The sequence below is a fragment of the Macrotis lagotis genome, chromosome 7 (genome assembly GCF_037893015.1).
Source record: "Macrotis lagotis isolate mMagLag1 chromosome 7, bilby.v1.9.chrom.fasta, whole genome shotgun sequence".
Taxonomy (NCBI): domain Eukaryota; kingdom Metazoa; phylum Chordata; class Mammalia; order Peramelemorphia; family Peramelidae; genus Macrotis; species Macrotis lagotis.
The window spans coordinates 13,145,845-13,166,107 of NC_133664.1; the positions used below are offsets into that span (position 1 = coordinate 13,145,845).

The following is a 20,263-nucleotide window of genomic DNA, read 5'->3' on the forward strand; positions in this document are numbered from 1 at the left end:
GGTCCAATGGCCAGATAGGAATCAGGACGACTGGAGATGGTCCTGGAAGTGAAGCGGTCAGGGTTAAGTGACTTGCCTAAGGTCACAGAGCTAGTAAGTATCTGAGGCTAGATTTGAACTCAGGTCCTCCTGACTTCAGGACCAGTGCTCTACCCACTGCCCCATCTGAGAAGCAGTCCACCACCACAGAAAATGGACCAGTGAGACCCGGGTTCAAGTTTAGCTTCATTCCAGTACTATCTGTATGACTTGGCTGGCTCATTATGAACTCAATACTATTGAGCTCTCTTAGTTCTCTTAAGCTCTCTTAGACTATGAGCTGCGGGATGTGGACATATGTATTTGGAGAGTTTATCTGAGGCTTACTTAAACCAGTGAAATTGAATTCCTGGCTCAACCCTGTCTCTAATTACGTGCTAGACATTGTGTGAAGTGTTGGGGACACTTAACCCTTAATCTTATGGCCTTCCCTTTGAGATTAACTTCATTTCCCCCCTCTATATGTCTTATGTGTACATGATTGCCTGCTTGCTGTTACTCCCAAGGAAAATAGTCCAACACATCTATAAAATCAGACTAGGGACACTTGGTGAAGAGAAATTCCTCTTGCTAGGCTAACTACAACCAGCCTATGAAACTAGAGATCTCCTAGATATTTGCTTTAGCTCAGAGCATCACCCAGTTATAAATGTCAAGGGCAGGATTTGAATCTGATTCTTCCTGCTCTCGGCCCAGCACTTGACACCTCCCTGTCATGCAGTTGGTCCATTTACTTAATGCTGAGTACTCAAGAATCTGAGAATGAGAGGAGGAAGGACTTCAGAGACCATCTTGTCCAATTCTCTTGTTTTTAACAGTTACCCCTGAGAGGGGGTAACTGGCAGGAATAGCAAAGCAGGCCACTAGGTAGCACCACAGTGTATGCACTCCACCAGGAGTACCAAAGACTCCTCAACCTGAATCCAAATCTGGCATCAGACTAGCTGTGGGACCCTGGGCTAGTCAATTAACCTGTGTCTGCCTCAGTTTTCCCAACTGTAAAATGAGTCAAAAAAGGAAATGGCAAACTAGTCCAGGATTTATGCTAAGAAAACCCCAAAAGGAGTGGAAATGAGTCAGATATGACCGAAAAAATCTAAACAATAACCAAAAAAGGAGAGCTAGAATTTGAATCCTTGCTCCAAACCCAATATTCTTTCCAACTCACCATCCAGTATTCATCTAGTTTCATGCAAAAGCCCCTCCTGGGTACGGTGAACACATGCTCTTTACTTTAACCATGAAAAAAGGAGAGATTCTATTATCAGTGTTTATTCATTGAACAGCTACCTAGTTAACGCAAAGCAAAGAAGGTGGAATTCACATTAAAATTCCATTTGGATTCTCCAATCTACTTCTCCATTTCCAAACCTACTGGAAGTCTTCACCTATATGGACATGAACATGCAGTCTAACAATTGTTTATTATACGCCCGAGGCAAGGCCAAGACAAAAAAGGTTCCAGGATCAGTGGTGCCAGGATGGAAGGCTGAACTAGTCTGCCTCCTGATGCCCAGGGGGCCTCCGATCTCACCTGAACACACCTGCCCCTCAACCTACGGGGTCACTTCAGCATTCCTCCTTGTGTGACTCAGCAGGCTTGGAGCTCCCTCTTTCTGAACTCGGCCAAACCACGGCTCCCGGTTTCCTTAATTCCACGATCCCTCTTCTTCTGCTCACATCTTGCTTACTCCCCCCCCCCGCCCCGAGTGCCCCCCAGCCCATCCTTTTCTTTTAATGTCTATGACTCACTTCCCCCACAATCCGCCCCATTCTTGGAACAGAACAGGAATGGCATTTAAAAGCATTAGTTAAGGCTGTTTGGGCTCGTTAATTTAATTATCTTAGAGTTGAGAAATGTATAAGGAAATAGTTTATTCCTCTTTGCTTTGTTTAATTCAGAAGGGAGGTATTGGCAAAAGAGATCACCTTCTCCAGGTGAACTCAGCGGGCAGTGGAATGACCCACAGACCAAGTCAGATCAGACCAGACACGGATGAGATGATTATACCAGTTTCCAGAGAAGGACCTGTGGAAATTAGCCTTTGCGAACATGGCCAGAAGTGATGAAAAAGATGGGCACATAACGGATGATATAATTGAAAAATATGTACTGAATGTTACCAAATTCTGTTATGTTCTTTTATTTTTTTTCGGCAACTTGCGATTTCTGCTATCTTAAAAAAGCATTTAGGGCAGTTGGAAGCCAGATGGAATTTTTTCTTTCCTCCCACATCCCACTCCAATAGGAAAATGGTTTCAAGCACCATCCTACATGAAAACCTTTTTTTGTGAATGTCTTTTTCTTCTCCTTTCTCAATTATAGGATTTGAATTGCACAAAAATCCTAACTCTCCAAAGCTCCACACTTAGGCTTGGGGAAAAGGGACAAGAGTATTTCAGCTAGAGTTTGGAGATCCTGACTCTATTTCCTGGCAAAATACTAGAATGTGTTAAAAAGGCACAACGTGTTTGTCTTTAGGAAGGGAAATGGAGACGATTCAAGAGTCAACATGCCTTCATCATTCCCTTTGCCTGGGTGAATATCTGGTAGACTGAGCTCTCCCGGTAGGTCTGGCACCTCTGCCAATGTACTTTGTGATCCCTCCAGGTGGGGCCTCTCTGCCCTTTAAAAGCAGGCAGTTCACAGACAGAACAACCTGCTTATCTATGACTTTATGGGATATATGCCCACCAAAAACATCCTGTGTGTCCATCGGGACCAAAGATTCTATGCTTATCCCAAGGGAAGATTTAGCCTTGATCTTAAACAACTGAACCTAATCAAGACGTGGCCCAAAGGGCAACAGATGACCCTAAGACATGGTGGTTGTCTTTTCTCTGGGGTGTTCTAAAGGCAGCTGGTGATCAATAATGGGGGGTGTTATAAGAGAGACTTTTGTTCAGGGGGTAAGTGTTAGATTAAAAAACTTCTGAAGTCTATTCCAACCTTGAGGGCTGGGCTGGAAGTCAAGATTTGAGTGGAAATTCAGCCTCAGATACCTGTGAACCTGGACAAGTCATTGAACCCTGTTTGCCTCAGTTTCCTCACTTGTCAAATGAAATAGAGAAGGAAATAGCAAACCAATCCAATATCTTTACCAAGAAAAGCCCAGAGTCACAAAGAGTTTGACAAGACTGAACACAATTGAACAACCACTGCAAAACCTATTTAAGGCAAACATAGATCATGGGATTTAAAACTGAATGAAACTCCAGTTTCTAATTCCAGGCCCACTGTCATAGAAGAAACTGAGACCCAGAGAGATCAGTAGTCTATAATAGGATTTTGAATCCCCAAACCAAAATTCTTTGCAATGATCCATAGTAATGATCAGAGTATAATGTATTACCAACAAAATGTATTTTCCTGGTGAATGTAACATTTCTTAGTTCAGTAATTATTTCAGAATGCCCTCTACCCTCCCAGTTTGCTTATTTAAGTAAATCTTGGAACTGACATGAAAACAATTTCCAAATGTAGAGGGTTAAATTAATATAAGCTTAAAATAAGTTAAAATATAATAATACAACTATAATGAAACAACATGGTAGAGACTTGATTGGTAGCAACCTGGAGACTTACCAAAGCTAATTATTTGTCCTTTCTAGATTGATCACAGGGACATTGCACTAGAATATTTCAAAATGTTTAATTGGGATACACTGAGTATTCTGAACTGTGCTAGAAACAACTCTGAAATCAGGGAAGGAGAACACATCCATCGAGATCTGAAAGGGAGGTCAGCTTGGGTACCTAGGGTCTCCTTGGCTAAATTAAGAAAAAGGAATGAATAACAAGGAAGTGAGGAGATATGTCTAAAGATAGGCAGGTGCTGTAGTTAATAGGGAGCTACATAGAGGACCCAAAAGACTCAGGTGCAAATCCTTCCTCTGAGGCATCTTGGTTGGTCAGTTCCCTAACCTCCTCTTGGCACAGTTGGAGCTTAACAAATGCTTGTTGACTTGGCTCTACATGTTTCACTGTGATCAGGGCAAGGTTTTGAATTTGAGATTGCAGGAGGGATGAGCTGCACTGGTGGAAGGAGTTTGTTTACCTGGGAGTTCCCTCTGCCCATGAAATCACAGAGCCAGTCTCCATCACCATGTTATTCCTAAAGACATCAGACCACCCTCCAAAGATGAAAGGATAAGACTATGGGAAAAAGGAAATTCTGATATTTCAATCAAACTCCCAGCCAGTCAGAAGGATAAAAATGAGAAGCCTGGCCTCATTTAACATGTCATTTACCTGAGAATTGTTATTTTTACCAGATATGCATCATTAACTCAAAGCAAAAAAATAGAATACACAACACTAGAAACTGAATAGCAATTGAATTTTAACAGCAAAAAATATAGATTCGGGCTGAAAAAACTTTAATAAGTCAACTCTCATTTTATAGATAGGGAAACTGAGGCCTCCAAAATTTCAGTGACTTGATCATGATCATATGACTAATTAGGACCCAAGGCAAGATTCAAAGCCAGATTTCCTGGATGTGTGGCTGGAAAGCCATTCATTACATTAAAGTGTGCTGACCTAAAAGAAGAGGAGAACTGATTCAAATCCCACCTGGAGCACTTTCTCGACATGTGACCATGAGCTGAGTAGACTGTCTGTAAAACAGAGGGGTGCCCAGAGGAGTGGGGCTGGCGTGGTTGCTGGGAAGATCAAAGGAGAGAACGTATGGAAAATACTTTGTCAACTTTAAAAAGGCAAAGAAATAGGGCAGCTAGATGGATAGGGCACTAGCCCTGGAGTCAGAGGACCTGAGTTCAAATCTGGCCTCAAACACTTAATAATTTCCTAGCTTGGGCAAGTCACTTAACCCCATTGCCTTGCAAAAATAATAATTAAAGGGGCAGCTAAGTGGTGAAGTGGATAAAGCACTGGCCTTGGAGTCAGGAGTACCTGGGTTCAAATCTGGTCTCAGACACTTAATAATTACCTAGCTGTGTGGCCTTGGGCAAGCCACTTAACCCCATTTACCTTGCAAAAAGCTAAAATAATAATAATAATTTTAAAATAAAAGCCAAAGAAATGGCCACTCTCATCCCCAAGATCTTCATCACCTGATCTTCCCCTTACTTTCCTGAGAGAGTCACAAAATTGCTTTTCCCCAATAGAGAAGTATTGGTCTAATACCCTCCACCGCCTGCAGAGGTAGGCTGTCCATGAATATGGAACATGGCATGTTAACAGATTTTTTTCAAATATATTGTTTTTGATGGTTACTTTTTTCTCTTCTTTAAAAAAAATCTTTGATCTGTGTGGTGGCTCTCTGAGAGAGGAAGAAGAATGCAGGGGGAGACTGAGGCAATATTGGTAAAACTTCCTTGACTTCCTTCTCCAACAAGCTTTTCCCAACCTCCCTCTGTGCTTGTGTCTTTTCGCTGAGATGAGCTGCAATTTGTCATGTATTTATTTAGTTTGAACATTGTTGTTTGCAAACTTTTCTCCCCAGTTAGCTCATGAGCTCCTTGAGGAAAAAATTTTTTTAAAAATATAGCGGGATTTTTTTTGTAATTCCTTACCTATAGCACAGGATCTCATACATAGTAGGTGATTAATAAATGCTCGCTAATTTGATTTGATGTGAAAACAAAAGGTATCAATAGTAATTTATTTAAAAAAAAACCCAAAGGTATTGCTCTAAATGCAGGCCATTCTGACATTACATAATATATAATATATGTGTGTGCATGCATGCATGTATATAGTATGTGTAAGTATGTTCGTGTGTGTACATGTGGGTTGTGAATATAGTCAACTCTATCTTTATACACACATTATATAGAGAGAATGCATCTATAAGTGTAAATACACATGCACACACATGCATCTATGCATATATGTACATGCTTTCTACAAACACATAGATGGGGAAGAGCATAACCTAGGTTGGATCAGATAAACTGGAAACGCACCCAACTAGCAGTGCCATTTGTTTCATCCTTTATGTACATGCTGCTGTGGATGGCATTGCGCTTTCAAATCTTTCTCCTGTTGTGAAACTTGGTAAATGTTTGTCTAAGAGATGCTATTAGAAAAGTACCGCCTCTTAATCTGGAAGCTGGCGGATTTTTAGCTAAGCTGTTAAACGGATATGGTCAAAATGTTTACAACCTGTTAAATATGTAATGGGACATATTTTACTTTAAAATGGATAATAGTAACTTCCTGCTGGGAAGTAAAGGCAGCAAAGTTGCCTTTATTTATCTTTTTTCTGCATGAACCAGGGCATGAGATCTTCCCAGCCCTGTTATTTCTCATCTCTCACTCCCAATGAGAAAACTTACTAGGCTCTCTTCTAGGAAAGAAGGGATTTTAAGGGTGGCTAGGTGGCACAGTGGATAGAGCACCGGCCCTGGAGTCAGGAGTACCTGGGTTCAAATCCAGCCTCAGACACTAACTAATTACCTTGGGCAAACCACTTAACCCCATTGCCTTGCAAAAAAACCTTAAAAGAGAGAGAGAGACAGAGACAGAGACAGAGACAGAGACAGAGAGACAGACAAACAGACAGACAGACAGACAAACAGACTACTACTGGGGCAGCTAGGTGGTGCAGTGGATAGAGCACCGGCCCTGGAGTCAGGAGGACCTGAGTTCAAATGTGACCTCAAACACTTAATTACCTAGCTGTGTGGCTTTGGGCAAGTCACTTAACCCCATTGTCTTGCAAAAACCTTTAAAAAAAGGGGATTTTATCTAACAATTGATGAAAACATGAAATTGTACATGTTAATAAAGAATAATATCTATTGAAGTTATACCTTTGAACCAATTAAGTAATGACAAACTTTAGATTCAGAGACTTTATTTGGCCATAAAGGTGAACAGACAATCTGGCTCTCTGTCTAGGGATTTACAGTCGTCACCAATTTGGGGAGTTTTTAATCAATTAGGAGGTATTCACTCTATGTGTTCAGAATATGAATTATTCTTAATTTACATGTAAAGGATAAATGAAGTGTCCCTTATGGATGGATGCTCCTTATTATCTGTTAGTACAATAATATTCTAACCCTAAACTGTGATTAGTGAAATTTTGCAGTTTGAGGTACAATTTCTGGGGACTATAATTTGATATTATTCTGAGTTTGATTTAAGGCCTAGCTGCCAGAAGTGTTACTGATCCCCTAACTCAAGGGAAATGCCTGTGCTTCAGGCTGTGAATTACCAGCTGTCTCTCCCTGGGGGGAGTTGAGGGAATGACTTGGGGGCTGGGCAAAAAGGCAGGATCCTCTTGACTTAGCTTCTCCATTGTGCTACTTCCTTTCGAAAAAGAAACTATCCTATTTGGTTAATTCTGAGTCTGGCTATAATATGGAACTTTGGACTGTTCAAGATAACTTGGGCCTAGAAACCAAAGAGAGAGAAGGGAGTTTTTCCCTGTGAGGGCTTATATCGAGTCAGTCTGTGTCCTTGAGGTCCAGTCTTTCTGACTTTTTTTTCTTTTTAGCCAATTTTTCTATTTCAGGCAGGTGATCCATGGCACCCATTTGGACCAGGGGCAAATCTATTGATATAGTGCTGAAATGGAAACATTTGAGTTTTGTAAGATCTTCTGCTTGCCATCCACTTGCTAGGGCCACTGTTGACTCTTGAAAAAGTATTCTTTTCTCCTCAGACCAAACTCTTCTGTTATCATTATGTCCTGCTTTGTGGAAGGTTCTTTGTTCCTGGAGATTCCTGTGGATTCCTGTTTCATTGCCTCTGGGGTCTGAGAACTCTTCCCCTCCCTAAGGTTTCTATCACCAGATAATATATATATTAGGCATTTATAATGCGTATCTGAATGATGACAGACAAATTGATATAAAGACATTGCCAGAGGGTGAGTGCACACCCCAATTGGGTTTTTCAAAGACTACTGGCATAATTTACTTTGTACTGAGGATGTGAGAAGCAGAATGGGCAAAGTGGTAGAGAACCCAAAATCCTGGGTTCAAGTCCGCATCTCTGGCACCTAACTGTAAGAGCCTGGACAATTGAACCTGACAGTACCTTTCCAGTTAACTCATCCAGACTAAGGTGAAGAGACGGTGTCCCCCTATATTGGTGGAAGGAGGTTCCTCCATGAATGAGCTCAACAAAGCCAGTCTCCACCCCCCTTTTTAAGGGAGAACAGACAAGAAGCATGAAAGAACAAATTTCTTAGCCTTAGGAGAAACTCAGTTCTCAAAGAATTATGAATAATGACATTAATGAGCAAGGCAGACTTTGGAAGGAAGGACCTTGCAGACAGCCCTGAGCAAACACAATTGGTTGGGAAGTCCCAGGAAAATACTTACTATCAGTAGAATGAAAAGGAAAGCATCAAGTTAGAGACTGGAGAAATAAAAGGAATGAACACTTTTCACAGGGGACGTTTCTGCATTCTCATACTGAAAAATGAGTCACACAGAGACTTGGAATTGGTCCAGATTCCATGTGACCCACCCTCACCCTCTGTGCTCCCCTCACCACCTGGGCTGCTCTGTCCAGGGACATCTCAGCTCTGTTGGACTCTCCTCAGACTAATCTCAGCTTCCCATTCAATTCAGCTTCAGGGATAGCACCGCAGAATGAAGAGGGCATCAGGGTTCCCATTAGCCATCTGACACCAATGTGATGTTGGACAAGTTAGTTAACCTTTACTAGGCCACCATTTCCTCAACTGTAAAATGACAAAAGGGGGTGGGTGGGCAGATTCAATGTTTCCCAAGGTTTTTTTCCAGATTTATATCTAGAACCGATGAGCACTGCATCCCCCATGACCATGGTTTTGCAGAGGCAGAAGGCAAGTGAGAATGCATGCCCCTTCCTCAGAGATACCTCTCAGAAACCCTGGTTTCCTTCAAGTTTCACTCAGGTACCACCTCCTATAGGAACTTTTTCCTGATCTTCTTGGTTGTTGCAGTTGTTGCTTTGATGTTGATGGTTGTAGTGGTGGTGGTGATGGTGAAGGTGGTAGAGGTGGTAGTGGAGGTGCTGTGGTAGTGGTAGAGATAGTTGTGATGGAGGTGGTAGAGGTAGTGGAGGTGGTAGTGGTGGTGGTGGTGGTGGAGGAGGAGAGTGGTGGTAATGGTGGTAGTAGAGATGGTAGAGGTGGTGGTGGTGGTTGTGGTAGAGGAGATGTGGTGCTGCTGGTGATAGTAGATATGGTGGTGATGGTGGTTGTAGAGGTGTTGGTGGCGGTGGTAGAGGAGATGTGGTGGTGAAGGTGGTAGTAGAGATAGTGGTGGCAGTGATGGTAGAGATGGTAGTAGTGGAGGTGGGATGGTGGTGGTGGAAGTGGTAGAGGAAAGACATGGGCAGATCTCTGCTTTAGGAAGATTCTTTTGACAGCAGTTATAAGGTTGAATCAGAGATGGGAGGGCCTGGAGGCAAGGGGACTTGTCTAGGAGAGGGGATGAGGGTCTGAACAAGTGTGTTGTTAGGGAGGAGAAAGGTAGGGACTGATGTAAGAGATGTCTGACGGGATGGGAAAGGAGAAGCCAAAGGCAAGAACCAGAGACTTGGAGAACAGAAGTGCTATTAGCAGAAAGAGGGGCAGGTTTGAGGGGAAAGTGAGGGCAGCCTGGGGCAGGGTACAGCTCTGTAGGGATCACCCGCATGGAGTTGGTATTCCATGTCTGCCCCTGGTACTGGCTGACCTTGATTTTTCCTCCCTGAGTCTTGGTTTCCTTATTTAGAAAGTGAAGAGTAACTAACCAGATGATCTCTGAGGTCCCGTCCAATTATCCCCTTTATCTCAGGAAGTTGATGCCTCTAAATCTCCTATTCCAAAATCCTAAAACTGCCCTTATTACATGTGGTGACCTTAGCCAAGCTACTTCACTTTCCAGACCTCAGTTTCCTCATCTGTAAACAGGAATGGGACTCTAGGGCCCCCTTGAGCTCTGTGGCCACGATCCATCTCATCATCATTTAATAAGCACTTATAAACATAATGACTCATGCCAACAGAATGTTCAGTCTGATAAATCCAGATAGACACGTTGGATGGACATGGTAATTCAGGGTCACTTTTTCCTTATCACAACAAACAGCAGACTTTCTAGGTTTGAATCTGATTCTGTTCCTCACTGTGCAAGGAGATATCAGTCAATCCGTGATCCTGGTCACCCAAAAAATCACTTTCCTATAACCAGGAGTCTTTTATTCTCTCTCACCCAAGACTTTGTTGATGAAAAGTTTTTTTCAATTTAAAAATAACCCCTGGCAGATTACATCGAGTCACACCCCACTGCCCTGTTGCTATTTTTAAAAGATACTTTGGTTTAGCCGTTGGGTCTGACCTTAGAGTAAACTTCCACATTTTCCTTTCGGTCATTCAATCAAGCAGACCTTTATTAAGCACCTACTATGTGCAGGCCCATGTGTCCCCACCCTTAATTATGCATTGGAGAAGATCATACTGGATTATGTCCGTCTCCCTGCCATCTCTGGGTGACCTCGCCTTCTTTCAAGGCTCAGGTCTAATGACCCCCCCCTACAAGATGAGCCCTCCTTCCCTGGTATTGCTATTCCATTCATTTTGTATTTACTCATCTGTGTGCATGTTGTTTCCTTTCCACAGAATGTAAGCTCCTTGAAGGCAGGATCTGTTTTCACTTTATATCCCCAGTGTCTGATTCATAGATCCTGTAGCAATGTCCTGTTGAATTAAATTGAATTCTGAAACCTCAGAGCCCTTCTCATCTAAGGTACACCATAGGGGTTATCCCACTGGCATCCACCCAACAAGTGGCCATCCATCCTCTGCTTGAAGCCCTTCAAAGAGGGGGAACCCATTGCCTCATAAACCATGCCCTCCTCTCCTGGACAGCTCAAATTGTTAAGAAACTTTTCCTTGCCTTGAGCTAAAATCTGCCTTGCAGAAATATGCTCCCTTGCCCCTAGTTCTACCTTCTGAGCCAGCAGAACAAGAATACTCAATCCATCATTTACCTCATAGCCCTTCAAAAACTCCCCTATTGGATCTGTCCTAAGTTTTGCTTTCTCAAGCAGTCTTTGCAAGGGTCTCCAATCCCCTTGCCATCCTGGCTGCCCTTCCCCAGAGGCACTCTGGGATGGTTGTGACTTTCGTCTTGTCTTGACCAAGGTACCCAGGAGCCATGAGTAACTGGGAGTTAGCAAAGCCAAGCTGGGGACTAGGTAGGGCTTATGAACTGGCTCCCTGAACCCTGGAAAAAGCAGAAATCCCAGCAGTGGGATGAAGGAATTTTCCTGTTACTCATCAAGGCTGCAGGATGACAGGATCAGAGATTAGGACCCTGGAAAGCACACCCTCCAACACTCTACCTAAGCCCAAAGAGGAGGCATCACTGGAATAAAAACAGAGCCTGAAGATGGGCAAAACACCCTTGTATCCATGATCTCATGAGCTCAGACAAGACACCAGCTTCAGAAATGGGGGTGGGAATGGGAAACCTCTGAAAAAGACCTCCTGGTTAGACACATGAGGAAACTGAGGCTCAGGGTACTTAAGTGATGTATTCAAGATGATAAAAGCAGCATGAAGCATAGCACAGAGACTCCTGATTCCAAATTTTGTGCTTTTCCTACCTCTGAAAGGACTTAGACAGCAAATATCAATAATCTAAGAACAGGCTTTGAATGGAATTCAGTTAAATAATCCATTTTTTCTTTTCTTTTCCTTTTGCATTTTTTTTGCCAACCTGGTAGGCTATATGCAAATTTAAATGGTTCTACACTGTAGGGGGAAAAAACCCTTTCCTCAAGTTGAGGGTGGTGGGGAAAGGAAACATCCCTCAATGGAAAAGGGAACATAGTGACCCCACTTCCTATCTCGGTGATCTGAATGATGATGTGGGGCTCATTCTTCAGGATGGAGCTGCAGGAAAGAGGGCCTGGAATCCAGGACGCTCTTGAGCAACAGGAACCCCACCCTAGGAACCTCGCGGGCCCAGCTGGCTTTGTCCGACCACCATGCAAATTACCCTAGTCTGGACTAATGACCACTGAAGTAAACGGAAGGAAGTGAGAGGTGGGAATTAAAGAAGGAAAATAGGGAAAGTACAGAGATGACTAAAGCCAAGACCATTTGGGAAAGGCAACTGGAGGGAGTTTTCACATCCATTTTCTCAGTTTTAATGTCTTGTCTTTGAAAAGTCAGAATCACAGACTCACAGTAAGACACACACTGAACTGGTAGACAGATGGTGAAGAGTGCCATTCTGATTAAGTGATTTCACTTTTTTGGGACTTAATTTATTCATCTTTAAAATGGGGAGGTTGGATATGGTTAGCCCCAAGGCACCAACGCCCCATTCAAAATTAGTGATGCCTCTTAGACCTCACATAGAAATCACCTGGGAAGAGAATAAGTGAGCACCTATACCAACTTATTCCTAATTAGCGATGCCCTCTACAATCACCCAACAACTGGTCAGTCAGCCTTGGGTTTAAGGATCTCCAAAAAGGATAAGCCCAACATTAGCTCCCTACATCAGAGTACAGGCAGCCTAAACCCCTTCAGGATGGCATTCAATATTAGAAAATCCTCCCCACCCTTGAGTGAAGTCCAATCTGCTTCTTTCAAAAGAGGGATCATCAATGTATACCATGGAAAGAATGTAAAGACTAACAGACTCCCTTCCTGTGCAGAGTAGGGGGAGAGAAGCCAGAATAGGGGAAAAAATTGTAAAACTCAAAATAAATAAAATCTCTCTAAACAAAAAGAGGGATCATCTCCTGTGTAATGGGAGTGAGTATTTTCAATGTTCAGATGAATTTGGTGTCTGGCATAAACAAGAGTACATTTAGCATCAGTTTCAGTTTTATGTTAAATTCCATAGTCATGCTTGGGAAAACCATGCCCCCCCCCCCTCCCGCTCAAACCAAGGTCTGGATAAATTCGAGTGCTGGGAGCTTTAGAAAAGTGGTGGAAGAGACAAACTAATTAATTAGAAATAGTTTCTCATCACTGTACCTCAACTTCCCCTCTTGGGTTCTCCTCCGATGTCTCATTTAGCTTAGGGGGGGACACTGGGTTCCCCAAAGTGTGGTAGAGGAGAACAAGGTCTAGCAGGACCCACCAACTAGGAAGGTCACAAGTTCTGAATAACCAAGGACTGATCCAGCTATAACCAAGAGAATACATGTCCAGAGAATCCTAGTTTCAGAGCCAGTGTGCCCTTGAGAAGTCAAGAAGTCACTCTCCTCACTTAATACAGGAGGACGCTGTGAGGGCCAGTGGCCCACCCAACATCAGTCAGGTAAGGAGCAAGTCCACAAACTCCAGATCTCAGCTTCTCTCTTTCTACAGCACCAAGGGTGATCATTCTTTCCACTCATAGAAAAGACTCCCTTTTTTTTTTTTTTTTGCAAGGCAATGGGGTTAAGTGGCTTGCCCAAGGCCACACAACTAGGTCATTATTAAGTGTCTGATCCGGATTTAAACCTAGGTACTCCTGACTCCAGGACCGGTACTTTGTCCACTGCCTCACCTAGCCGCCCCCAAAGACTCCCTTCTTAAATGTTTATTCTATTCATAGTAGAGATACTTAGGATGTGAGAGGGTGAGAAAGAACTCTGATTCTGGAGTCAGAGGACTCAGATTCAAATTCTGCCTCCAATGCATATCAATACATGAAACTAAATCATTCCACCTCCCCAGGTCCATTTTACCTGTAAATAACAAGACTGACTCATTTGTCCTTTATCAGTTCTAGGGATATGATCTTATTTACAAATCTGTAGTATTTTTTATTCAATTTTTATTTTATTTTCAGTTTTGAATTCTCTTCCTTTCCCATTTTGCCCTTGCTATTGAGAAAGGAAAGAAGGAAGGAAGGAAGGAAGGAAGGAAGGAAGGAAGGAAGGAAGGAAGGAAGGAAGGAAGGAAGGAAGGAAGGAAGGAGAGAGGAGGGAGAGAGGAGGGAGGGAGGGAGGGAGGGAGGAAGGAAGGAAGGAAGGAAGGAAGGAAGGAAGGAAGGAAGGAAGGAAGGAAGGAAGGAAGGAAGGAAGGAAGGAAGGAAGAAGAAAAAGAAGAGATGCTTCAACCTGCCTGTCAATTAGCTCTTCATCTGGAGGTGGACAACATGTTTCATCATGACTACTTCGGAATTGTGGTGAGTCATTAGGTTGATCAGAATTCCTAAGTTTTTCCAAGTTGATTATTGTTACAACATTGTTTGTTGTAGAAATTGTCCTCCTGATTCTGCTCACTTCATTTTATATCAGTTCACATAAATTTTCCTAGGTTTTTTTAAATGATCCACTTCATCACTTCCTACAGTACAACAATATTTGGTATATTATACACCATTCAATATAATTCAGTATTTTATACTCTTTATATAAAATATCTATGTTATATAACTCAGTATTTATATACTAGAGCTTGTTCAATCATTCTCCAATTAGTGAGCATCATCTCAATTTCCATTTCCTTTTCACTACAAAAGAACAGTTATAAGGACACATATAAGTATCCTTTTCCTCTTTCTTTGATCTCTTTGGGGATAGCCCTCATAGCAATAAAGATTTTTTGATTCCAGTTCCAAATCAATTTTCAAAATAGCTGAACCAGTTCACAACTCCATCAACAAGGCAGCTAGGTGGTGCAGTGGATACAGCACTGGCCCTGGAGTCAGGAATACCTGGGCTCAAATCCGGCCTCAGACACTTAATAATTACCTAGCTCTGTGGCCTTGGGCAAGCCACTTAATCCTATTTACCTTGCAAAAACCTAAAAAAAAATTCCTAGCTGTGTGGCCTTGGGTAAGTCACTTAACTCCATTGCCTTGCAAAAAAAACCACAAAAAAACACAACTCCATCAACAACAAGCATCAGTGTGCTTATTCAAATCTATACTCTTAGATTAATGAGAATAGTCAATAAAGAAGTTTTTAATCACATTTATTTCTTTCTAAGTAAAGTAAAATGTCAAGTTAACATTTTTCTTGGGAGCAATTTTTTTTTTAATTTTACACTGAATTTCTGTCTTCGTTGTAAATGAAATATCCAGATAGAAAATTGTATCTCTCATTAAAAATTCCAGCTGCCTGACCTTGGACAAGTTATTTCCTCTTTTTTGGCTTCAGTTTCTTCCTATGTAAAATAAGGGGACCAGATGAGATAGTCTTTAAATTCCTTCCCAGCTGGTAATTAGGATCAAGGATCTGTGACTGTTCTGTAACTTAGAGAGTTTTCTGGGACCCAGATAGAGATGATGAGTGACTTGCCCAGGGTAACATGGGCTGTGTGTCTTTCCCCACCACGCTCATGGATTCTCTGTCCTTAAAATCACAGCACTTTTAGAATTGGAAGGATCCTCTGTCTGATGATCTCATTTTTTTTTGGCAAGGCAATGGGTTAAGTGACTTGCCCAAGGTCACACAGCTAGGTCATTATTAAGTGTCTGAGGCTAGATTTGACCTCAGGTACTCCTGACTCCAAAGCCAGTGCTCTAGTCATTGTGCCACCTAGCTGCCCCATAATCTCATTTTACATCTGAAGGAGAGGGATGGAAGAGGGGAAGGAGTAAAGGATGAAGGGGGTTTTGTATTGATCAGAGGAAGTATCAATGAAATCATGGGTCTAGCACCTTCCTATCATCTAAGACTATCATCTTGCCAAAGGATAATAGGCAGAGAATTAGCTTATGATGCCATTGATGAGAAAAATCTATAAGGTTAAAAACAAAATTATCATCCTTTTCAGTATCCCAAGAAAGTTAAGTGAACATTATTCTTAAGTCATAAATCAGAGGGCTGCTCCTCCAGAATACTGTCATCTTTTGCCACATAGTCAAGCATTATCACAAGTCATGACCATAGGCTCAGGAATCTGGAGGACGAGAAAGAATCACTTGGACCAACTGCCTCCATTTTACAGAGAAGGAAACTAAGATCTGCCATCAACCATACAGGCAGTAGGTAAAAGAGCGGATATTCAAACCTGAGGACTTCTCTCACTCCAAACCCAATGTTCTTTTAACTATAGTGTGGTATAAAGAGGTGATAACACATTTTACAGAATGGAGTCAATACCCTACTCTAAAGCATTGGAATAATCCACCAGTAACCATCAGAACTGAGGTTCTGGGGCAGCTAGGTGGCACAGTGGATAGAGCACCAGGAGGACCTGAGTCCAAATCCGGCCTCAGACACTTAATAATGACCTAGCTGTGTGGCTTTGGGCAAGTCACTTAACCCCATTGCCTTGCCAAAAAAAAAAAAAAAACCTGAGGTCCCTTGTGATCTCTGCTCTAAGGTTACAAAATTGCTGGTTTTTCCACTAATTGAAAACCCCAGCTGATTAATTTTTATGCTTTCATTTTGATCTCAGAATCTCTGCATCATGTTCATTTTCTTGTCCTGAATCTTCTGATTCTCCAATGGTCAGCTTGTCCCAACATGACTCAATTTATTGTTAATGGCCCTAGGACCTCATCAACTATTGTATTCTCTTCAGTGCAGAAGAATGAATGAATGAATGAATGAAAAAATCATTTCTCAAATTCTGATAATGTACCAAACTATGAGCCAAGTGCTCCAGATAAAACTAGAGAAGGAAGACAATCCTTCCCTTAAAGAGATCACATTTGAAGAAATGGAGCAAATATACATATAGGAGAGCTCTGTTCCAGGACAGGGCAAGACCCCCAAGTCCTTCAAATGCATCATCAAATGACTTCCCAGTATGAAAGACCCAAAGGGAACAAGTCCACTACCATTGGGAATAGGGGATTGGGATTAAGGATTGGAATGAAGTCAGGATTCTGGATTCAGGTGCCCTCCAACCAGATCAGGTAGGAGGCAAGCAGTGACAGGAATCTGTGCATGGGGAATAGGAATCTGGAAGAAGGCAACTGGTCCATCTTGGGTCATTCTTACCTGTGTCCTTTCACAGAGGATGGGAGGATCTGTCCCCTATCCGAATGACCTTTCCTTGGGGATCTGACTCTTCAATGTGTACCAAAGCAGCCCTCAGGCTGCCAGCCTCTTATCCTTTGCCTCAGTCTACCTCCTCTTTCCTCTTTTTGCCACAAACTGCTACATGTAACATATTATTTTTTAGCGTTTTTGCAAGGCAAACAGGGTTAAGTGGCTTGCCCAAGGCCACACAGCTAGGTAATCATTAAGTGTCTGAGGTTGGATTTGAACTCAGGAACTCCTGACTCCAGGGCCGGTGCTTTATCCACTACGCTACCTAGCCGCCCCTCATGTAACATATTTTTAAAACTTAAGTTAAATCCTCAGTAAAAGCTTATTCAATGAGTGACTAATTGAAGGACAGGATTCCTCTGATGCCATAGATCCAGGCTGAATTCCATGACTCTTTGCTCTCCTCCCAAAGCCCATGATTCAGTTGCAGTTGGTCAGTCAATAAGCACTAATATGAGAGGCACTGTGCTGAACACAAGAGATCCCAAGGCCAAAAAACCCCAATCTCTGCTTTAAAGGAGCTCACATTTGCAAGGAGGAGACCACACATAAATAACTTTGTACCAAAAAGTTCCAGACAAGATAAATTCTTTTCATTTCTTTTTTTGATTTTTGTGAGGTAATGGGGTTAAGTGACTTGCCCAAGGTCACACAGTTAGTAGTACTAAGTGTCTGAGGCAGGATTCAAATTCAAGTCTACCTGACTTGAGGAGTGATGTTCTATCTACTGTGCTACCTAGCTGTCCCACAGAAATGATAAATTGCAGCAAATCTCAGAAGAAAGACACTGAGGTGAGGGAGGATCCCCCATAAATCCACCCAACATCTCTATTCAGTATCTCACACTCAGGCTTATGTGAGCCCTGACATTGAAGTCACAGGAATACCACGAGCATAGGGAGATCTGGATGCATCGTACACATTCTGGGATCCAGCCAATCTAGCCTCCAGCTGCTCCTCATACATTCTGCTCCATCTCCCATCTACAAACCTTTGTAAAAGCTGTTCCCCACACCCAGAATGCCCTCCTCCTAATCTCTTCTCTTTGAATCTCATTTGTCTCCAGCAATCCTTCTAAATGAAATCTGGTGATCTGTTCCCATCTCTGATCAGCTGAGACTGTGTTCCTCACCCCTTGTCGAAACACTTTGTACTGTTTCTGAAAAAATCTTGTGAATAATGTGAAGGTTCTCTCCTCTTTGAGGACAGGAATTGTTCTACTTTGGTTACTGAATTCCAATAGCCAGAGAATGCTTAGTATACAGAAGGTATTTAATAATTATTTGTTGGTTATGGGACATTCCTATAACCATAGCAGAGGGAACCCAGTAGGTGCTTAAACACCAGTTGCATTAGAGCTTCTCCCCAGATCAGGGTTCAAGGCCCTGCCATGATGAGCCACCCTTCATCAACTCAGCCTCACATTTGCGTGAGCCCCCACGCTGGCACTACCCATCGAGCCAGCACTACTAGGAGGTACCTCTGTACCAGCTCAATTAGAAGAATTGGAAACCAGTCAATTGTGCTCCTCCTTTGGAGATGGCAATTGTGATAATGACTCTCCTTGCCAGAGATGTGAACATGTCTTATTGAACGGACCAGCATGGAAACTCCCCCGATATCTCATCTCCCTCTCTTCCTGCGAGTAATTCTCCCACTGGTATTGATGGATTGAAAGCAAGGGGGGAGGGGGTTTCTCCCAGGGGCTGATCTTCTCCCCTGACCCCTCCTTGCAAAGCATTGAAAGTGAAAATTCAGGAGATGGAGGAATCCCTCATCCCCCTTTCTGAGCCTTCTTGATTCATGGTGAAGCCGCATGAACAATATTTTAAAAATACACAGCCAAGGAAAATGGTCATATTGAGTCACTAGCAAGACAGCTGGGATGTACACACCCTGACTGTCCCAAGATACCATTTGGATTCCTCCTTGCAAGAGCCATGGGCAGAATACCCACTTGCCTCCAGTTTTAACCTCAGACGAACAAAAGGACTCTTGTTCAGACACCCGATAGCTTAGAAAACTCCCTTTCTGGTTCTGTCCTTGGTCAAGACAAGATCCCATTAGTGTTTTCTGTATGAATACCACTAGGGTTCGGTCATCCCTACTTGTACTCATCTATTCCTAATGACTATTCTGGGGAAGGAGGAGCATCTTAGAAACATTTTACCAAAGGAATATACCCCTAGTGACATATAGGCATCTATCACTGGATTTTAACTCAGGACTCATATTCTCAAAATCCTCTCATCAAAAGGAGAAACATCTCAACTTCACTAGGAAAATCTCACAAGGTAACCTAAATAAACAGGTCAAAGATCCAGGAAGCAGGGACAGAAAGGCTTCCAAATCTTGTTTTTTTATCAGGAAAGTTTCTATAGACAGTTCCCACTGGCCAGTGAAAGATGACCATTCCCCATTCCTTTTAGAATTTCCACCAAACACACTATTATGCTGCATCAAACAGGGAGGTAGGAAAACCCCCCTCCCCATCCTTCCAATCTAGGCCCCCAAGAAGAAACACTCTTACTTGCTCAGGCTTCTCCTGCTCCTTTCTGTCCGTCTGTAGAAACTGGCAGTTTTCTCTGGCGAGTTTCTGGACGAGTTCAATTCGCCCGATGTCATCCCTCTCCTGAAGTTTACACATCACTCCTGCCTTGAGAGTTGGAGAAAGAGCGAAAAGATACTTGAATCCACAATCCCAGGACATGGCCCTCCTACCAGTGGAATGTTACAACGAGAAGCTCATCTTTGGAGGGGCCACTTGGCTTTAAATCATAGCTCCAGTCAACTTCTTGGGTCCCAGAGAAGAAAGCGGCGAATGAACCAATATCTATCTATATCGTCTTTAAGAGAATGAAGGGCAGCCCTCACTACAGTCAACTGTTACTCTGTGTGTGTGTGGGTCTGATAGGCTAACCGTTTGTTTGTTCCTGTCAGCCTGTTTCCTGTTACATAAGCAAAGCCTAGCAAGAGGTTAAAAACTCATGGGAAAGTTAGCCAGGAACCTTTCTGGCGGGCAAAAAAAAAAAAAAAAATGAAACCATGAGGCAGGGTCCTAAAAATAACCCAGCTGGCTAGTCCATTTCTATAGGGTTTCTACTCCATGTATAAAAACATAGTGCTTATAAGAAGAATTTTAAGCTAATTATTCCCCTCATAATTGACAAATTATCCTGGGAATTGAAATGAAATTTCTCCATTCAATTATTTTTTTTCTCCTGAGACATACCCAGGTAACCAACTTACTTTAAAATGATTGGGGATAGGGTGGCACTGGGTTGGGAAGTGGAAGGGTTCACTTTTTGATCCTGG

The 20,263-nt window shown here is 42.6% G+C and overlaps 1 protein-coding gene across 1 annotated transcript in view; it reads right to left on the bottom strand.

Moving 5' to 3' along the window:
* The window catches only part of LOC141494001 (rap guanine nucleotide exchange factor 5-like), a 163,278-nt gene that overhangs the window by 27,152 nt on the left and 115,863 nt on the right, over window positions 1-20,263 (bottom strand). Inside the window, exon 9 of the mRNA XM_074195202.1 lies at window positions 19,479-19,604. Within this exon, the coding sequence (XP_074051303.1) occupies window positions 19,479-19,604 (126 nt within the window). The remainder of the gene's footprint in view (window positions 1-19,478; window positions 19,605-20,263) is intronic.